Consider the following 22006-nt stretch of genomic DNA (forward strand, 5'->3'; position numbering starts at 1 on the left):
TTTTTTAATGCCGGAAATAACTACACCTTTTTTCCTGGCATTGAGCTGTGGGATATGCACAAAACGGCTGTAACACAATTTGCGATAAAGGTCGCAAATTGTATTTTGGCCATTTTTGGGATTGGAGAGAAGGAGAGTGGATGAGAGAGAGAGAAAGAAAATGACTCCCTCATATCTAAATTCCTTAATTCCAACCTTAATGCTTCAAGTTCCAAAGCCATATTCTGAGTGGCCAATCTTTTATGTTTTAGTTCCAATTTGCCAATTTTTTGCATAAGTTCCAGTCTCCTCCTATTCTTTTCTTTTTTCAGAAAGAACGCCCTGGAAAGTAACTTCCCCTACACTACAGCCTTCAACAATCCCACACTATCCCTGGGATCATGTCCTTATTGTCATTTTCCTTAATCCTGAATCTCCAAGCATAAGTGATCACAGAACTCAGAATCCTCTAAAATAGTTGTTTAATCTCCAAAATTTCTTACCCACTGACCCCCCTACCCTATTCAATAAGAGTCATATTGAGGAATGATCTGACCACGTGATTGGTTCTATTCCCGCTTCTCCTACTTTATTTACCAGAATTATTTATCTATCAAGAAATAATCTATTCTGGTGTACACGTGATGTGCTTTAGAGAAAAAGTATAATTTCGTTCTGTAGGGTGCAGACGCCATATGTCGATCAATCCCCAATCAGCTATAAACTCTTTCAGCGTTGCCCTATTAAATTTAGAGGCACCTACATGACCACCACTGTTATCTAGATACAACTACTTAGTGAGATTAAAATCTCATCCAATTATGATATTTCCCTCTGCCCACTGTTGAAGGATTGTGAGAGAGTCTCCAAAAAAGCTCCCTGCCCCATATTAGGACAATAAACATTCACCAATGTAAATATATCCTTCTGCATTCTGAATTCTACAGTTAAGAACCTTTCCCTCTTGATCTCTAATAGTTGATAATAGATCCACTATCACATTTTTAGAGAAAATAATTCCCACCCTACTGTATTTTTTAGCAGCTGTTACTGCTGCAAAATATTGAGGGAAATGATTTGCAATCATCAACCTCTCATATTTTTTCTTTAAGTGAGTTTCCTGACAAAATAGTATATCTACCTTCATGAGGATTGCATCTTTTAAAAGTAGTTTCCTCTTAGCACCAGTGTTTAGTCCCTTGACATTGCAGGATAAAACCTTGAATTCTACCATCTTGCAAAACATTGTGATATTCTCCAATACTTCTGGCCTAACAAAACACATTGAATAAAACCACCATCTCTTCCTTTTAAGTAACCCATAGTTCAATTCCCTACTGGCATCCATTCGCCCAACACTGCTCCCAACTTTACTTTCCCGCCCATCCAAAATAAGCAACAGAATTATTCTTCCAACCCTTTTCCCTACTTCTTCCCCTTCCTCCCCATACCTCTTCAGCCAATACCCTGAGGAATGATGTCATTGGATCTCATCACCGCTGTACACAGTTCACCCTTCCCACCTCCTCCATATAAGAAAATCATGATATAAACGACCCTCCTTAAATCAAAATAGCACTCCATATCTAGATAAATAACAACTTCTTAGAAAGAACCCTAACTAGGGCATAATTTAACTGGTAATATAAAGCCACTTTAAGTCCCATTTCACTTTCAACCAGCCACAATCTTCTTCCTTGAAGGTGCCTTTCAGGTGACATCTTCTCTCACAGGTGAATAAATATATTAAAAAGCACCAGTCCAAATACAGATCCCTGAGGGACTCCACTGTTTGCCTCTCTCCACTGAGAAAACTGACCATTTAATCCTTATCTCTGTTTCCTGTATTTTAACCAGTTTCCAACCACAAAAGTACATTGCCTCCTATCCCATGACTTTTTAATTTTCTTAGAAGCCTCTCATGGGGTACTTTATCAGATATGCAGTTGGCTGTTGTAATATTTCAGTCTCTGTTTTTACATTAATTTTGTTTTATTGTTCAAATGTGTCTATGTATACATTTTACTCACTTTGAATCCTTGGATATACGCAGGCTAAAAGCGTTTTCAATAAAATGACTTCTAATTTAGATAATGAAATTCAGAAGAAATTGCTTCTCCTCAGTACTCTGCATAAGAGAAACAGACTGTGCTGAGATCCATTCTTTACCCTACACATGGATTGACTGAACAGGTGAGACCAAACTATCCTGCCCCTGGACTGACTTTGCATGATCCCCAAAAAAAAAGCAGAAGCCAATCCAAGATGGCTAGCGGCGATAAACACAAAGAGAAGGATCGATAAACTGGGACTTTTATTCAATCTTTGCCCGACTCTGGCTGAGTTTCGCTCCTCTAGGCGTTGCCTCAGGGGCTACTGTATACAAGAAATCCAAGTAGAATGATTCCAATCAATGAAATAACAGGTAATGCATACGGTAGTTTCTTAACAAACACATCTGTTGACTCATCCACGTGCACACTACTTTTGAAATATATTATGGGATATTGATTGTTGAATAATGATTCATTATTCTACTCCACGGCATGCTGCAGTGTGGATTCATGCAATAAGTACGGTATATCTTTTATACTTAGTTTACAATACAGTAAAAGTTTCAACAATCAATATCCCATAATATATTTCAAAAGTAGTGTGCACGTGGATGAGTCAACAGATGTGTTTGTTAAGAAACTACCGTATGCATTACCTGTTATTTCATTGATTGGAATCATTCTACTTGGATTTCTTGTATACAGTAGCCCCTGAGGCAGCTCCTAGAGGAGCAAAACTCGGCCAGAGTCGGGCAAAGATTGAATAAAAGTCCCAGTTTACCGATCCTTCTCTTTGTGTTTACTGACTTTACATGAGCCAGGTCACCTTTCACCAACAGCCTCCATTCCCAAGTCTTACAAAAGAATTTAAACAGGATGAAATCAACAAAATCTAGAGCCAAGTAATTTCTAGCAGTGGATTTTTGGTACCAATTTTATTTTCTGGCATGATCTCTGACCCAGTGCTTTCTGGGATAATAAGGATATGTTACAAAATCACAGTTGGAAGTTAGAGGATAGAAATATCCAGCAAGCAGCTGATGCTAGTCCAGAGCACCTCAGAGCTACCACAATCACCTTCAGCACATCACAGCACTACATGTTGGAGGCAGGGGGAAAACTCTGATATTACTATAAATCTCTAAAAGTGATTTATGGAACAGAACCCTAATATTTACATAAGTTAGAAATTTACCATCTTTCTAGAGCTTTACAATCTGCACAGGGTTTATGCTTAAAAATTCCACAATTTAACAAAAACTAGATTGATATTTATACAGAAAAAAAGCTTGCTATTCGTAGGTCCTAGACTATGAATCCCCTTCCCCTCTCTTGTAAAATGTAAAGAAAAATGTGCAAGACCTGTTTTTTTTTTCCAATATGGCATTTTGTGTAATTAGTGTATGTTTGTGAAAGTGCTGTTTAGATCAGCGGTTCTCAAATCGGTGTGTCGTAACACACTAGTGTGTTGCCAAGCACATGCAGGTGTGTTGCCACACTTCCCGGTTCCCTGCTGACCCAGCTGCTCCCCCTACCCCAACGAAATAGGAACTCATCCTTGCCCGGGCTTAAAATGCTGACAGCCAAAGCGGAGTGTGGCAGAAGAGCTGGAGTCAATGGCATCAGCAGCCTGGAAGAGGAAGTGGTATGCAGTGGCCGCGCACATGCAGGAAGAAGAGACCATGCTAGTGCGTGCATCATCGGGCCAAATAAGAGAGGCATGGCCTGAAGAAGAGCAGTGCAGCGTGGAGCAAAAGAGGAGCAACATCAGCCCCCGCGGTGGATGGGAATCCTTTCTCGAAGTTGCAAGGGCTGGAAGTGGAGGAGGCTACTGCTGTCACTACTTCGGTGGGGGAGAGTGAGTTAGTGAGCAAGCATATGTATTTGAGATTGTGTGTGTGTGTGTGTGTGTGTGTGTGTGTGTGTGTGAGACAGCTTGTATGTGAGTGATTGAAAACCTGTTTGTGTGAAAGACAGTATGTGTGTGTGATTGATAGCCTGTGTGATTGAGATCTTTTGTGTGTGAAAGAGACAGCATGAATTTTATAAGTGTATGATTGAGAACCTGTATGTGTGAGAGAGAGATCATGTGAGCCAGTGTGTATAAGTAAGAGAGAGAGCATATGTGTCTGTGTGTGATTGAGAGCCGGTGTAGGTGAGAGGGAATGCGAGTATATAATTGAGAGTCTGTATGTAAGTGAGAGAAAGAGACAGCATGTATGTGTGTGATTGAAAGCTTGTGTGTGAAAGGACAGACATCATGTGTGTAAAAGTGTGATTAAGAGCCTATATAAATGAGAGAGAAAAAGCATGTGTATATGTGCATGATTGAGAGCCTATGTAAGTGAGAGAGAGAGCATCTGTATATGTGTGTGACTGAGAGCCAGAGTGAGAGAGAGAGGAGAAAGTTGCAAGCAAACCATCCCTCCTCCTGCAAATTCAAAACAATCTCAGTGCACCTGGATATCAAACATTCCCAAGTATGCAAAGCAAAGCATTATTTTATCCTTACTTTTCATTATTGGGTCTTTGTGTCTATTATTTTGAAATGTTTTACTGGTATCTAGAAATTTTTGATGAGTTTTTAATTATTGGATATTCCATTTATCAACTATTTTGAAATCTGTTCTTTTTATTATGGTTTTACTGCTATTAATTTTATATTTCTTGATTTGTTTTGCGGACTGGGGAAGTTTCTCTTTTTCCTGTGTTACATTGCATACAGTCTCTCTGGCTTGTTGCAGTTTCCAGTTCAGTTTTTGCCTGCATGTTTTTAGTTACGCTTTAGGATCTCTTTATTCTTTGTTAGGTGAGAGTCTGCACATGTGACTGAGGTGAGGTTTACTGCTGGCGTGTAGTTTCTGTGTAGGGCTGAAAAATAGCCTGGCTTGTTCCACTTTCCTAATAGGAGATGTATTGGTGTCTTAAGGCCTGGTGTAATATTTTTAGTATTGCCTTTTCTTAGGTAAGGTGGTTACTGTTTTTGAGTGCTGGAAATTGGTGTTTTGGTATGAGATGTTTACTATTTATGCAATTTCTGTTCAGACAGAGTACTTATCTTTTCCTTGTGTCATTCTTAACAATAAAAATAATACGGGACCTTTATTTTTTATGTCCGCTGTGAATTGTAATGAGCAATGTGTCACACGTGAGCATGGTCTGTCAGGGGTGTCATGATGGGAAAAAGGTAGAGAACCACTGGTTTAGACTACAGACTTTCAATAGAGTATTATTATTGAAAACCTCTTTTGTGTTGATTTTATTATATCAATTGTTTATGTTTTATTCTGCTTTGTTGTACTGGGGTTGAATAATTTTATATGATAAGCTAATGGTATGTTGTATATGATTTATTTATTAAAAATTTATAAAACCACCTATCAACATTTCTAGGCGGTTTCCATTAAAAAACACTCATAAGCCATTAGTAAATTTAAACAATAAAAGCAATACAGACAATTGGGACAATAATACATAACACACATTACAAGTAAAGTATCAATAGACTGACGCAGATTATATTGTCTCCAATAACAGCTACAAGTTTCAGATTCCGAGCTTGATGCAAGATAGCATGGCATCTGAGAGCTTTGGCTCTCAGTTCAGTTTCAGCATGACGGATAAGTTCTTAAGTGGGATGTTTGTTACTTTGATCTTCATGTTTGGAGCATGCAAAGTTTTCTGGATCTCCTGGCTCTTCAGGATTCTAAGGTCGGTGTTTGTCATCTTGTGCATTGGAAGATTATAGCCAGTTTTCTGGGTGGCTGCTTTGCGCCAGGTGTCATATAGGTCATCCAACTTGAGGAAGGCACTTTCTGCCTGATGAAGAAATGCCCAACAGGTCCTTCAGGAGCCAGTCTCAGGAGATTCAGTTTGTTTACACTGAGAAGAGTGATGCTTGGAATATTCCTGAAAATCTTGAGGATACCACTGTCCTCACTGTATATGATGCACAATACTCTGCTGAATGCAAAGCAGTTCCTCATTTTACCCTTACCAGCAAGCATACGCTGAGAGGAATAGATCTTTTTTATGTCACACTGTGCTTTCAGCTTTTTCAGAAGTAGTACTGTTTCCTTGGTCTTCTTGTAATTCTCAACTTTGTCTTCAAAAACTAGATGAACTTCTGGGATCTCCTCAATGCAGTGACCCTTGGACATGACCAGAGCTGGGAGGGTAGAAGCTGCCAAGGTAGAGCAGATGGCATAATGTTTCTGAGTTGCGTTCACACAATGGTGCCAACACCTCCAAGTCTTGGTTGGGCAAATATGCAACCTCCATGACACACACGTCCAAAAGCACCACCACCACCACCACCCCATGGGGAATAAAGGGCAACATCTCACCCAGTATCCCATGATTCAGCACTAGTTTGGTGTCCTGCTAGTTTGCTCACAGCATAGAGCTGTCTATTATTTTTGCGTAAGTTTGTATGTACAAAATTTACAATATCCAGGTGAATGAGAGCCTAGAACACCGATGGCAGAGTAACATTTTTGCTCAATGCCTTCTCATTTTCAGAGTTCACTGATATTAAAGGATGCGCACAGGCCATGGTTCTTCTTGGCTCACCGAGCACCATGCTCCTCTCTTGATAGTGCCCTTTGAATGTATTATGCAATATGTTTTAAGTCGCTTAGAGTTTTACTGAAGTTGAGTGTCACAAATTAAAATAAATAAAAAGGAAGAAATTCAATACTGGATCAAACTAAAGGTCTATCTACCATCAACATCTTATCTCTGGCAGATGCAAGCAGCAAATACAATTGTCCAAGCATCCAAACCATTTTAGTGTCTGGAGGTGCCTTGAACCCAAAGATCAATTTTCAACAATGGATCTCTCAAATTTGACTTATCCCTTTATGAACTCAGTTACAATATTTCCCTCTACAATATCCTGTGACAATGAGTTCCAGAGGTTAACTCTGCACTGTGAGAAGAAGTCTTGCCTTGTGTTTGCTTTAACCTGCCTTCTCATACTTTCTTTGGGAAGTGAACAGTAGTTCTCTACATACTTTCTTCATGATTTTATAGACCTCTGACATATCTCTCCTCATCATCTCGTTACAAATCTAAAGATAATTCAGAGCAACTAAAGTAACTCATTATGAATCTAGAAGACATTAGAGAAAACTGACAAACTAAATAGGTAAACACAGGGACCAGATGATATTCACCCCAGAGTTCTCAAGGAATTCACATAGTAATTTACATACCTGCTGCTGGTAATCTATCTATCATTTAACTCTTTTACTGCACTTGAGGGATGGATGGTAGCCAAGGTAAAAACTATTTCTAAATAGGGCTATAAGGTAACTCAGAAACTAGAGATCAGGTAGGCAGAATTTACTGTTGTGTAAAAATGGTGGAAGCTGTGGTAAAGAACAGACTTATGGAGCACATGAATAAACATGGCTTTAGGAGAAAAAGCAAGCATGGATTTAGCAAAGGGAAGTGATATCTTAGTAATCTTTTTGAATTAAATGAAGATGTAAATAAGCATGTGAATAAGGGTGAGCCAGTCAGTATAGTGAGTGGTGGCCAACTGGTGGCTCCTTCAGCACAAAAATGTGCCTCATTAAAAGCCACCAGCACTGTCAATGGAGTCATCAGGTAGGGAACCATGCTCATGGCAGAAGAGAAGAGGTTGTTATCAGTGACCAGTGTGAGCCAAAGGAGGGAGGCGGCAGCATGTCTGGGGCCCACATGGTTAAAGGGAAGATGACAAGGCGTGTCCACAGCAGAAGAGAAGAAAAGGAGATATGGTCTGCAGCCCTCATGGCAAACAGAAGAACAGAAGTCAGAATAAAGCCTACACGGACCAATGAGAGGCAACAGCATATCCAGAGTCCACATGAAAGAAGAGGTGCAAGGTGTAGTGGGCCTGAATTCTACACAAGCAACCCTCTGGCCCACTGAGCAAGAACCCCTGATCAGATCAAAAATGGTCCAGAGGTAACCACATCTGCAGCAGTGCAGGAGCTGTGCTGTCAGCATTGAGCAGAGGCAGAGAAAGCAACAAGTGAGGCTGTGGGGTCCTGGTCTTCAGCCTGCAGTGTGGCAGGTGAAGGAAACAGGTGGGAAACAGTGCTTCCTGTGCTGGGGAGAACAATATGATATGTTGTCAACCACAGGTGTAGTAGCATCAGAAGCATGGTCAGACGTACCACAACAGCAGCAGCAGAAGCAGCAGCAGGGCCCAAAGCTGTAAACGCTGAGCTGTATCAAGCATCAGTTCCCCTGAAAGTCATGCTAAGGGGGCTATGGCTGTGGGAGCAGCATGGGCCACAGAGGTGGACATAAAGAATTAAATAGCAGGTAGTCCACATAAGGGGAGAAGACTGCTGAGGATGGGGGAATGTTTGAAAGAGAGAAGTGTAGGCAGTGTGTCTGTGGCCTGAGCAGCTGAAGAAAAAAGTTGCAGAAAGATTGGTGGGACCAGGTTAAGGGGATTGAGAAAGAGACATGATGGGGCCAGGTGGGGGTTTGAGAAAGATGGTTCTTTAGGAATGCTATGGATTGGCCACTGTGGGAAACAGGATGCTGGGCTTGATGGACTCTTGGTCTGACCCAGTATGGCAATTTCTTATGTTCTTATGGGAAAGGAGGCCCTTCCCCTACCCCAGTCCCACTTTCCTCAAAGGTGAGGCTCTCTGATACTGTGCATTCAGATTTACCCAAGGGAAGTCTTGCCTAACAAATCTGATTCATTTTTTTGAAGGTGTTACTCACCAGAAACTATTACCCCCAGGTTGCTTTCCCAGTCCGTGCATATTAGCCATTCACCCCCATTGCATACCTTGGTGGCGTTGGATAATTTGTGTGGTATAAAATTTTTTTTAAAATAAATATGTCTTTTGATAGCCAGATGGCTTAGCTTGTAATACATAGCTCAGTTCAAAGGGGGCTATAATAGCCTTTTCCCACTCCAAAGAAGTAAATTGAAAGGAATTAAACACCCAGTACTTAACACACACGCTACATTATATTCCCTCTATATTGGGGATGCCCAATCCTCCTTCTTGCCAACTACCCACTAATTGTTGGTATACGGGCCCACTTGCCCCACCAAATAAACGGCGATATCATGCTTTCACAACCAAATAGGGGTCACTTGGAGCACGTACAACCATTGCAGCCATTACATCATCAAATAAATTAACTCTCCTCAGCATCGAAAGCAGAAGCCCTTTCCATTCCAAAAAGTTATCCTTCATCTTTCTCATTAAAAGGAGGACATTGAGATCATAGAAAGATCATAAGAAAGCTCCATCCCCAAATAACGAAAAGAGCCCTCGGCCCACCTAAGCAGAAAGTCCGCTCCCCATAAAGCCTATGTCTTGGGGAAATCTGCCAAGGCCTCTGATTTCTGGACATTTAATTGAAACCTGTAAATGACCCAAAACATTGAACTATAGACAGCAGATCTTTAAGAGAAGTGCAAGGCTGACTGAGATTTTAAATTCAAGTTTACCCATCAAGGACCATGAATTTGGTCACTGATTTGTATAGCTCATAGCAAAGGTTCTACAGTTCGCTTTGCAACAGGAATTCACTAGTACGATTCCATTCACCAAACCTGTGCTCTGGGCTCAGTATAAAGGAGTCGAATTACATCCAACCAGGGGTCTGGAAACCAAAGCGATCTAAAACAAAAAATAAATAGTCCCACGCCTTCCGGTCAAAAACCTTTTCGGCATCGAAACTTATTCCGCATCAAGGAAAGCAGAACTTTGCATACATTTAAAACTGGGTGGCGACCTCTAACAAAGCCAACCTGATATTCTAAAACCAATTTTGGTAAAAAAAAAAAATAAAAAATAGCTAAATAGTCTGCAAAGATCTTTGCTAATAATCTTTTGGGCAGGTTTTCAAAGTTTATGCGCGTAAATCCAGGTGGATTTATGCGCGTAACTGGTCCTGCGCGCGCCAAGCCTATTTTGCATAGGCCCGGAGACGCGCACAAGCCCCGGGACGTGTGTATTTCCCAGGCTTGAAAAAAGGGGCGGGGGTGGGGCCGGAGCCTCCAGGCACAGCGGCCATTTGCCACTGTGCCTGGGATCGCGGGCTGGCCATCTGTCGCGCGCGCAACCTGCTCCTGCCCGGAGGCAGGCGCAACTTATAAAATAAAGGTAAGGGGGGTTTAGGTAGAGCTGGGGGGCGAGTTAGGGAGGGGAAGGTGGGAGGGCGGAAGGACATTTTGGATTTCGGTGCGGCCTCGGAGGGAATGGAGGAAGACCGTGCGGCTTGGCGCGCGCAAGTTGCACAATTGTGCACCCCCTTGCACGTGCGGACCCTGGATTTTATAACATGCGCGCGGCTGCGCACGCATGTTATAAAATAAGGCGTACATTTGTGCGCGCTGGGTTGCGCGTACCTCTTAAAATCCAGCCCTGAGCTAATAATTTGAGATCAAAGTTTAACAAGGATATCGGCCTATAAGATTCTGACTGCAGAGTGTTTTTATCCTTCTTGGGCAAAATAGTTATCAATGCTTTATTAGAATGAAAGGAAAATTGCTGTATTTCTGTAAGGCGGGAATTTGGAGCAATTTGGCTATCCGATCTATTAGAATTTTGAAAAACTTATCCCCATACCCATCTGGGTCTGGTGTCTTATATAAAGAGGCTTTTTCTATGCCTAGTTGGATCTCTAGAAGTTGTAGTGGGTGATTTAAGGACCCCCCAATTGAGCAGCTGTCAGTTTGAGAAGCGCTATTTTTTGAAAGAACCGATCCCTGGCATTAATTTCTCCTGGTTGTCTGGAGCAGAGGTTGCAATAGTCAGAGAAAACGTTTTGTAAACCTTCACGGGATTTAAATATCACATTATTGTCACCCCTAATATAGCAGGAATATACTTAGCACCAAATTTTCTTTTCACCATGGACACCAGTAACTTGCTGGTTTTACTTCCACACAGGAACAATTGATACTTACAGTAAAATAATGATTTTTTAACTCATTGATGAATTAGTGAATTGAAAGTTGATAATGAAGATATGCAATTAGCTTTAGTCCAAGATGTGAGCCTTTCAGCCATGATTTGTCTATCTCGGCACACACGCTTTTCCAGTCTCAATAATCGGCTATTGATATCCCTATGACATTTATCAACAAACATGATGATGTCCCCACACAAAACCATTTGGGCCATCTCCCAATACAGAGAGGGCTCCACTGAATGCGCCCCATTATGTTCTTGAAATACCTTCCATTTTTCAATCCAAATAAGTGTGGAACCCCATGTCCCCAGCCAAATATACTGGAAACATCCACTGCCTCCACCTCCTATGTTCTTCAGACCAGCAGATTTCCATCCATATGGGTGCATGGTCTGATACCCCCTCCCCCCAAGCCCAGGATAACCCATTTTTCAAGCATCAATAGTTTGACAACCTCTGCTCATAAACCCACATCCCATTGTGCCATTAAGCCCTCTATTGTCAACCCATCAGCCATGTCCCATCGATTGACATTACTCCCTGCACCCCTATTCCTCTCCTTCCTTAAGACTCCCAAATTCTTCCTCCCTTCTCTTATTCCCCAGAAATCCCTTCTCCCTACCAATTCTATACTCCACATAGTATAGGTCAAAGAAACACCCTGCATATTACCACCCACTTAACTAAGCAAATACGCAAATCCTCAATGAGTCTTAAAGCCGAACCATAAACAAACATTAATAATAGCTGATCACTTACAGAAGTCCCATATAAAAACAGTCCTGAAAAGGATCATAACCAAGACCTACCCCACTCTGATCTTCTCCCCCAGATTACTGCAACTGCTCTGGGTGCACAGACTCCTCTATAATGTAGTTACATAGTTTAATTTCTGGGCACAGCATGCAATGTCCTGCTAGTGCTATACAAGGATAGTTAGGCCACTTTCCAGTCCATGTGCTGAAAGCTGAAGAGACAGATTTAGATTGAGCAGCCTAGCAAGCATACAATAGCAACAACAAAGCCTTGTGAGCTTAGCCAAGTAGAAATATAAGTACTTTCTGTTCCTCTATCATCAGCTGTATTCCCTGTTTTCTGTGCAAAAATAAGGACAGGCAATGACCACACATGAGGTGTCTCATGATATTCTTGCTGGGGCCCTACCCGGTACACCCATTCTATCTGCAGCAGCCTCAGTTTTGCCGGGAGCTACAGCATGGTTGGAAATCATCTTTCCAGAAACTCACCTAATTCAGAATTGTTCACAGTCTCAGGGAGGCCAATGAATCTCAAATTGTTCTGGCACAAGCGAGTCTCAAGGTCCTTGACCTTAGCTTCCAGCACCTCCAGCTGCTTAACTTCTCTTCCTACCCCTCCAGATTACGGGCACCATCTTCGACGTCGATACTCACTGTTCCAATATGTTAATGCGTTGCATATAATTTTCCATCATGCCCGACTAAGCATCAAATTTAGCAAAAATTGCCTCAAATTTGCTGTCCAGTTTCGCGTCCAGGGATTTCTCGACTGCTACAGTATTTGCTTCTAAAAGTGCTCCTATATTGACTGCACCCGATACAGCCCTGTTTGCCGCCATTCGACATTTTAGAGTCCACTGTCTTTGGTTTGTCTTTTTCTTTTCTAGTAAGTCTAGTGGACATGACCTGCCCAGAAACTTCTACCGGGTAGGGTGCACTGACCTACAGTAGTTATTACAGGTGATCGCAGGTCTTATGGGTTAAGGATGACTCCGTTTAGGGGTAGATTGCAGGAAGGCCCCGGAAGCAGAGCAAGAAACATGTATCTCTCTATTCACAGCATCATGTGACCTCTCTTCCACCTAAGTTGCTGTTGAATTTTTAGTTTAGTCATTCTAAAATATTTTTTCCAGGCTGCATGTTCACAATGGTAAACAAGCTTTACACAGTCTGGATTGCAAGAAAGCCCTTATCTTATTTATTCAAATTTTTTTTCTCATCCATTCAAAAAATAATTCTGAAAGCATTAACACACACCAAATACAATATGAAGTATAACAGAAACAAATAACACTATATAATAAAATACAAAACCAAATAGACAAAGCAAAATTAAAATATAACATAACATGATAAAAAAAAAATCATGGAAGCCATTATTGCTAAGCATAGGCAAACATAATTAACATCAAAACACAAAAACAAAACTAAAATAGCTGAAATCAACACCACCAAAAAACCAGCCATATGCCTTTTTAAAAATCTAGGTTTTCACTGCCCACCTCAGTGACAGGTAAAGAAGAGCTGCTTACATGTAAAAGGTGTTCTCTGAGGACAGCAGGATGTCAGTCCTAACACATAGGTGATATCATCCAATGCAGCCTGGCACACACTGTTTAATTGTGCGTTGAGTGAAAAAGAACTTTCTCCGATTAGTTTTAAATTTGCCACATGCTAACTTCATGGAGTGCCCCCTAGTCCTTCAATTATCTGAAAGAGTAAATAACCAATTCACATTTACCCATTCTAGACCTCTCATGATTTTAAACACCTCTATCATATCTCCCCCTCAGTCGTCTCTTCTCCAAGCTGCCACACATCCGCACGAGTCTCTTCAATCTTGTATTTTAGCACAAGACAGAGAAATCAACTCCAAGGGGAGATGGGTGGGTTTTGTGAAGACAAGACATCCTACTGTCCTGAGAGAAAACCTGTTACAGGTAAGACATTCTACTTTCTCCAAGAACAAGCAGGATGGCAGCCTCACATAAATGAGAATCCCTAGCTTTCATTGAAAAAAGGGGAAACAACATGTGCCAAAGGGCATAACATTATTTTTGGTGGCAACAAGCCTTTTTTCCATTGTACACTTAACCTATGAGAGGCAGCCTGAAACTAAAACAATAGGCACTAGGAGGGAAAGGAGTTGGGTTCTACACCTCAAACAAATTCCACAGAACAGACTGGCCACACCTACTGTCACTTCGACCATCCCTATCCAAACAGTAGTTAGATGTGAACTTGTGGAGCGGACTCCACATCACAGCCTTGCAGATCTCCTCTATGGGGACTGATTGCCATTTAGCTACTGATGCTGCCATGGCTTGGATGAAGTGAGCTCTGAAATAGCCCCCGGATTCATTCCCGCTTGAGTATAACAGAAGGAGATGCAATCTGCTAGCCAATTAGATAAAGTCTGTATGACAGCAGTAACCCCCAATCTGTTTGTATCAAAAGAAAGAGTTGGGTGGAGTTTCTATGGTCTTCAGTCTGCTCCACGTAGAAGGCAAAGGCTCTATTGCAGTCAAAAATGTACAATGCTTGTTCACCTTAGTAGAAATGTGGCCTGGGAAAGAATGTCAGAAGGACGATTGACTGGTTAAAATGGATACTGACTCCACCTTAGGCAGAAACGTAAGATGGGTGTTTAAGACCACCTTATCATGATGAAATCTGGTATAAGATGGACAATTACTAAAGCCTGGAGCTCACTGACCCTGCCTCACAGACTGCCACCAAAAACATGACCTTCCAAGGTCAGGTACTTCAGGTCACAGGAGCACAGTAGCTTAAAGGGAGTTTTCATCAGCTGGGACAGAACAATGGGATGCCTGATGGGAGGCTTAAATTGAAGCAGGTTCTGCATAAACTAGACAACTAAAGTCTGTATAAAGATGAGATTACCTTCTTCATGGTGACGGTAGGCACCAATTGCACTAAGGTGAACTCTTATGGAGCTGGTCTTGAGACCAGACTTGGATAAATGCAGGAGGTAATCAAGCAGTTTTTGTATTGTGCAGGAGAAAGAATTTAAGGTCTTTTGTTCACATCACACAGCAAACCTCCTCCACTTCAATACAATTTTATAGTGAAATCCTTTCTTGAAGCCAAAAGAACTCAAAACACGTTGTTTGATAACTCAAGGGATTGCAAAGTCAACCTCTCAATATCTAAGTGGTGAGCAATAGGGACTTAATGTTGGGATGGTGCAACCTGCTCTGATCATTTATGATGAGATCTGAGATGTTCCCAGTCTGATTAGATATCTCCTGGAGAAGTAGGAACTAGATCTGTCTCGAGCGAAAAGGAGTCAATATATCATAGTCTCCCTGTCTTCTTTTGAGTTTCAATAGTTTTTGCAACTAGCAGACTTGGAGGATAGGCCTTCAGCAGACCTCTACCCCAATCTAGGGCAAAGACATCTGAGGCTAGTTAGCTGTGTCCTCTCTTTCTGGAAGAGTGGGGGCCTTCCTGTTCTGAGGGGAAACAAACAGATCCACTGCAGGTGTGCCACAGTGGCAGAAAATCTGATTTGTTATCACCTGGTTCAAGGACCACTTGTGGAGATCCAAAGACTGACAATCTATCAGTGAGGACATTCTCCATGCCTGCTAGGTGCGTGGCCCCGAGAACCATCCCCTGAGGGATGGTCCAGTCCACTGCTGGATGACCTCCTGGCACAGGAGTTCCAAGCCCATACCCCTGCTTGCTGATATGGTACATCGCAATCTGGTTGTCCGTTTGGACAAGGATAACTTTTGTTGGATAAACAATCCCTGAAAACTTTTAAAGCAAACAGGATTGCACTGAGCTCCAAAAAATGTATCTAATAGAAAGTTTCTTAAGTGGATCAAAGGCCCTAGGTGCAGAGACCCTCTACAAGAGTTCTGAAGCCTAGGATGGATGCATCCATGGTGAGGACAATTTGGATCATGGAAATTTGGAAAGGGATGCCTTTGACCAGATAGGAATTGTCCCACCACCAGGACAGGGGGCAGCCATGTGACATGAATACTATCTCATAGGTCCTGAGTGGCTTGCAGCCACTAAGACCTTAGGGTCCAATGGGCTCTCCTCATATGGAGGCATGCCATGGAAGTGACATACAGTTGACACCATGAGATCCAACAGCCTCAACATGTCCCATGCTGACATCTGCTGACTCATTTGTATCTCTTCTGCTGCAGACATCAAGGTGGCAGCCCTTTGCTGTGGAAGGATAGCTTTTGCCTGAGTCATTTCTAGCACAGTTCTGATAAACTCCAACTGAGGTAACTAGGGGCAGTTGACAAATCCCAGTAACTCCAAAACCTGGATTGTCATTTGTATTAATTCCTTGGCTCCTACCAGAAGTGCGCTCTTGACCAGCTAATCATCCAGATAAGAAAATATGTGCATCCCCAGTTTGCTTAAGTGCGCTACCACCAAATGTTAAGACATGTGGGACAGATGCTAGACCGAATGGCAAAATATGATACTGGAATTGACCTTCTCTGTCTCTAGGTTCCCTGTCAGCCAGAAGCACAGAAGGAATAGAAGGAGAAAATAGCAGCAATATTTGGAAGGAGCCTGACAAATATTTAAAATAAATATATATTCTTGGAGAAGAAAATTGTTTTGATAGGTCAAATGCCTCCCAGAAAAGGTAACTCTTGAATGTTTTTTTTAAACAGCAATATATCTGACATCATACAAAAGTATTCTGGGAGAGAGTTCCATACTATTGAGCCTGCATCTAAGAAGGCTTGTTTGCGGGGTTCAACTAAATGTACAAGCTTTGGAGAAGGTACTTACAACAGGCCTCAGTTAGCAGATCTATGGGGCCAATGTAATATTCCACCCTGAGTCTATGGGTTTTAACTCAGGTTTTAGTGCAGGCTTTTTGGTGCTAACTTTACTCTGGTATGTAATATGGGTTTAGCATCGAAAAAACTGTACTAAAAATCCTGCCACATGATTAGCGCAGATGCATGCAAATGAAGGCCTTAGCTATTACAGGGCAATGCAGAGATCCATATTAGCAGGGAGACATTTTAGCACGTTTTCTAATGCAGCAAATGTAATGCTAGTGTCATGGCAGGAGTAAAAGTCAAGACTGGTGGCCATTTTAGTCTATTGTATGTCCCTGTGGTGTTGTCCATAGGTGCTTCTCTGTTGCAAATATGGATTACATACCTTTTTTTTTTTTTTAATAACTTGGCACATTTTGTGGGTAAGCCTAAGAATTAGAGCACCAGATGCCGAAGAATAAAGATGAGAGAGGGAAGTGAGAGAAAGAAGATGCTTTATTGCTGACGAAGAAAGGAAGCTCTGAGAGGAGCTCAAGCTGCTTGCAGAAGGGCATGTAGACAGTGGATATTTTGCTTGAAGATAACCCTGCTAGAGTTAGCAGAGAGAGATGTGCTCTGGATGTAGAAACTACTCTCCAGGGTAATTCCTTTCGCTCTATGAAGAAATCAGAGATTACAGTGACCCTCTAACTGATCATGGATATACCATTCCAGCTTTGTCAAGCTTCTCACTATGTTGCATTTTCTTGCCACTGGCTCATTCCAGAATATAATGGTGGCTAGTAAGGATCAGTTCTTTTTCAAGGCATTTCAGCCAGGTACTGAGGGCTATGATGGAATTAGTTAGGGAGTACATTAAGCACCCACAGTAGTTTACAGAGTGGCAGGAGTTGAAGGGCACTTTTTTCAATATAGCTGGCACCCTGAATGTAATAGTTGCAATCGCTTGCACCCATGTTGCTCTCACCCCCTCCCCACCCCAACATGGGAGAGAAATGGCATATCACAACAGGAAGCATCTCCATGCCCTTGCATTGTGTGCAATACTCATATGAAGATCTTCAGTGGTGTTTCCAAGTTTTCCAGATGCAGTCATAACTTTGTCCTTGCACAGTTGGCACTGGCTTGAAATTTCATAAAAGGGAAATATGGAAAAGGCTGGCTGCATGGTCAGTTTGAAATAGAAGTCAAACCAAAGTATAAGCTAAAAAATCAAAATGTAGGCTCTCAAGGGTGGATACCAAAAGCGGAATAGTACACATTGTCTTGTGCAAAATTTCAAAAGTGCATATTGTCCTGCTAGACACGTAAGCTCTCTTGGATGGGAACCAAAAGCATAAGGTAAAAAATTAAAATGTAACTTCTCTGGAGTGGATATCAAAAGCGTAAGAGTACACACCTTTCTGATGCATGGTGTCAAAGTGCGTACTATCCCACTATGGGTACCAGCAAGTCACACATCCCTTTTTGATTCAGCAACATTTTGTTATTAGGTGTCATGGCATGGCACACAGCGACTTAATGGATTGTTGTATTGCCAATTTCTTGCAGGAGATGTTTGTTACGGCTGAAAATCATGGATGCTCCTGTCCCTGTCTGCTCTACTTATAGCAGCAGAAGTCTGCTACAACAACATAACATAAGAAATTGTCATGCTGGGTCAGACCAAGGGTCCATCAAGCCCAGTATCCTGTTTCCAACAGAGGCCAAACCAGGCCACAAGAACCTGGCAAGTACCCAAATACTAAGAAGATCCCATGCTACTGATGCAATTAATAGCAGTATCTATTCCCTAAGTATAATTGATTAATAGCCATTAATGGACTTCTCTTCCAAGAACTTATCCAAACCCCTCTTGAACCCAGCTACACTAACTGCACTAACCACATCCTCTGGCAACAAATTCCAGAGCTTTATTGTGCGTTGAGTGAAAAAGAATTTTCTCCGATTAATCTTAAATGTGCTACTTGCTAACTTCATGGAATGCCCCCTAGTCCTTCTATTATTCGAAAGTGTAAATAACCGAGTCACATCTACTCGTTCAAGATCTCTCATGATCTTAAAGACCTCTATCTCAGCCATCTCTTCTCCAAGCTGAACAGCCCTAACCTCTTCAGCCTTTCTTCATAGGGGAGCTATTCCATCTCCTTTATCATTTTGGTTGGCCTTCTCTGTACCTTCCTCCATCGCAACTATATATTTTTTGAGATGCGGCGACCAGAACTGTACACAGTATTCAAGGTGTGGTCTCACCATGGAGCGATATAGACACATTATGACATTTTCTGTTTTGTTAACCATTCCCTTCCTAATAATTCCTAACATTCTGTTTGCTTTTTTGACTGCTGCAGCACACTTAGCTGAGGATTTTAAAGTATTATCCACTGTGATGCCTAGATCTTTTTCCTGGGTGGTAGCTCCTAATATGGAAGCTAACATCGTGTAACTACAGCAAGGGTTATTTTTCCCTATATGCAACACCTTGCACTTGTCCACATTAAATTTCATCTGCCATTTGGATGCCCAATCTTCCAGTCTTGCAAGGTCCTCCTGTAATGTATTACAGTCTGCTTGTGATTTAACTACGCTGAATAATTTTGTATCATCCGCAAATTTGATAACTTCACTCGTCGTATTCCTTTCCAGATCATTTATATATATATTGAAAAGTACCGGTCCAAGTACAGATCCCTGAGGCACTCCACTGTTTACCCTTTTCCACTGAGAAAATTGATCATTTAATCCTACTCTCTGTTTCCTGTCTTTTAACCAGTTTGTAATCCACGAAAGGACATTGCCTCCTATCCCATGACTTTTTAGTTTTCGTAGAAGCCTCTCATGAGGGACTTTGTCAAATGCCTTCTGAAAATCCAAATACACTACATCTACTGGTTCACCTTTATCCACATGTTTATTAACCCCTTCAAAAAAATGAAGCAGATTTGTTAGGCAAGACTTCCCTTGGGTAAATCCATGTTGACTGTGTTCCATTAAACCATGTCTTTCTATATGCTCTACAATTTTGATCCTGAGAATAGTTTCCACTATTTTTCCCGGCACTGAAGTCAGGCTCACTGGGCTATAGTTACCCGGATCACCCCTGGAGCCTTTTTTAAATATTGGGGTTACATTGGCACACATGAGTACCAGGGCAATCATAGAGCATACATTTGGCATTTTGAAAAGCCATTTCTGCTGCCTTGTCTGCCTCTGAAGGTGTTCTACAGTATTCACTAGAGAATGTTGCCAATATCATGGTGTGCTGTACACTCCACAATATTGCTCTACGGCATGGATCACAACATGGATCCTGACCTGGGTTCTGAGCAGAATATCTGTGCTCTAGCTGTAGATGGAGATTAGTACAGCAAGGGGGAATGAGTTCCACTGCAAGGTCATAGCACACTATTTGGAAGGTAGGTTTTTACCCAGAGTGGGGGTAGAGTTGATAGGGGCAAAGAGAGCTGTGTGAAAGAGATTATTTCTAACTCCATTTGTCTCTTCTCAGATCACTGTGCACCACCAGGAACATGAATGCTTTGCTAGCTGTGGCAGGCCCCTCATTGGGAGACCTCCCTGCCTTCATAGGCTGATGGGCACCTGAAAAAAAATAAACATAGATATCGTGCCAAGTATTGATAAATTATTACATGCTACAGGTCCCGTCAGTTCTCTTCCCACCAAAGATATATACCCTGCAGCAGGCGCATCATCCGTATCAGTGCCAGAATGGACACAAAATACAGAATCCAGCTGAAGAGTCTCCAGACCAGCTTCTCCATCTGCATTAGCTGTTCATCTCATGCTGGGCCTCTTCTCATCTGGAGCTTGGATCTCACTATTAGTGCCAGCTTTGTCTTGACAGTAGTCTTGGTGTCCCGTCAGCAATGCTTCAGCTGATCCACTGTTCTTGTCATCACTGACAGGCTACTGACATCCTTGGCAATGCCCTCTCAGATCTTCCTGTTGATATCTGAGAATGTCTTCTGACCAAACAGCGCACTGTGCTTCTCACAGACCCGCCACACTAAAAGGTCTTTCTCTTCCTTAATAAAACGCACATCACACTGATGCCACTTCTCCTCCATCTGCTGGCCATTGGTTCCCGCCTGCTTGACACTCCCGGATGAGTGGTGTGGGTCCCTACATCCCTTATCTCTACTCCCATGCCTTGCTCCCCTCCCTACCTCCTACTCTGGCACCTCCACCTGTCTTCTTTTTTCCCCTTTTAACTGTATCCTTTACATGCTCCTTTCTCTGCCCACCTGCCAGCTCCCATGCTCCCCAACCAACTCTTACTCCCTGTCTCCCCTTTCCTCCTCAAGCATGCCAATCTCTTCCCACTCCCTCTCCTCGCCCTGGCTACTGCCACTGAACCATGCACCACACTTATCTCTGTCACCATTCAACCACCTAGCCTACTCATCTATTCCCTCACTCTCACAACTTCTTGTCACGCTCCATTCCGTTCCCAGTCAAACACTCACACTGCTCTTTCAGAAACCTAAACACAAATGTGGACAATACCAAAGGCAGACAATCACAGACTAATAATCAGATGCATTCTAAAGATTCACTCAAGAACACAAACAGACAATAAAAGCAAAACAAGGGGCAAGAAGATGCCAATCAGCAACTGCAATTGAACAAGTCACCAACTCCTACACCAATAAAAAATCCAACACCTAGTCCAGAGCTCACCTAATACCTCATAGCATTGAAAAAACAGCCCTGGAAGAAGCTGCCTTTTATTTTCCAGAAAGGATGAATGCCCAAGAAAATTAATTGATATCTGTGCACCACAGGTCTACCTAGGTCATTTCTATCAACCAGTAGGGAATGCTGCAGCATTTTTCAAACTTACAGGCCGATTCAGTAAAGTCTACGGGAGAGCGGGAGCATGCCCGCTCGCCTGTGCGCGCGATACAGTATTCAAATGAGGCCCGGCGGTAGAAACGGGCAAAAGGAGGCGCTAGGGACACTAGCGCGTCCCTAGTGCCTCCTTTTTGACAGGAGCGGCGGCTGTCAGCGAGTTTGACAGCAGACGCTCAATTTTCCAGGCGTCGGTTCTCGAGCCCGCTGACAACCACGGGCTTGGAAACCGGATGCCGGCAAAATTGAGCTTCCGGTTTTCGACCCGACAGCTGCCGGCCTACTTCAAATTTTTTTTCTTTTTTTTTAAACTTTTTTTTACTCTTCGGGACCTCCGACTAAATATCGCCATGATATTAAGTCGGAGGGTGCACAGAAAAGCAGTTTTTACTGCTTTTCTGTGCACTTTCCCGTTGCCGGAAGAAATTAGCGCCTACCTTTGGGTAGGCGCTAATTTCTGAAAGTAAAATGTGCGGCTTGGCTGCACATTTTACTTTCTGAATCGCGCGCGAATACCTAATAGGGCCATCAACATGCATTTACATGTTGAGGGCGCTATTAGGTTAGGCGGGTTGGACGCGCGTTTTCCGCCCCTTACTGAATAAGGGGT

At 42.3% G+C, this 22006-nt stretch overlaps 1 protein-coding gene across 2 annotated transcripts in view; it reads right to left on the reverse strand.

Moving 5' to 3' along the window:
- The window catches only part of PCCB (propionyl-CoA carboxylase subunit beta), a 179318-nt gene that overhangs the window by 22829 nt on the left and 134483 nt on the right, over positions 1-22006 (reverse strand). The window contains exon 13 of one of the 2 annotated variants that reach the window (XM_029616356.1): positions 5380-6216. The exons of the other annotated variant lie outside the window; for it this stretch is intronic. Within the exon in view, the coding sequence (XP_029472216.1) occupies positions 6148-6216 (69 nt within the window). The 3' untranslated portion in view covers positions 5380-6147. Of the gene's footprint in view, positions 1-5379; positions 6217-22006 lie in introns of those variants that run through there. 2 annotated transcript variants of the gene reach the window in all.

Source organism: Rhinatrema bivittatum, chromosome 9 (genome assembly GCF_901001135.1).
Source record: "Rhinatrema bivittatum chromosome 9, aRhiBiv1.1, whole genome shotgun sequence".
NCBI lineage: Eukaryota > Metazoa > Chordata > Amphibia > Gymnophiona > Rhinatrematidae > Rhinatrema > Rhinatrema bivittatum.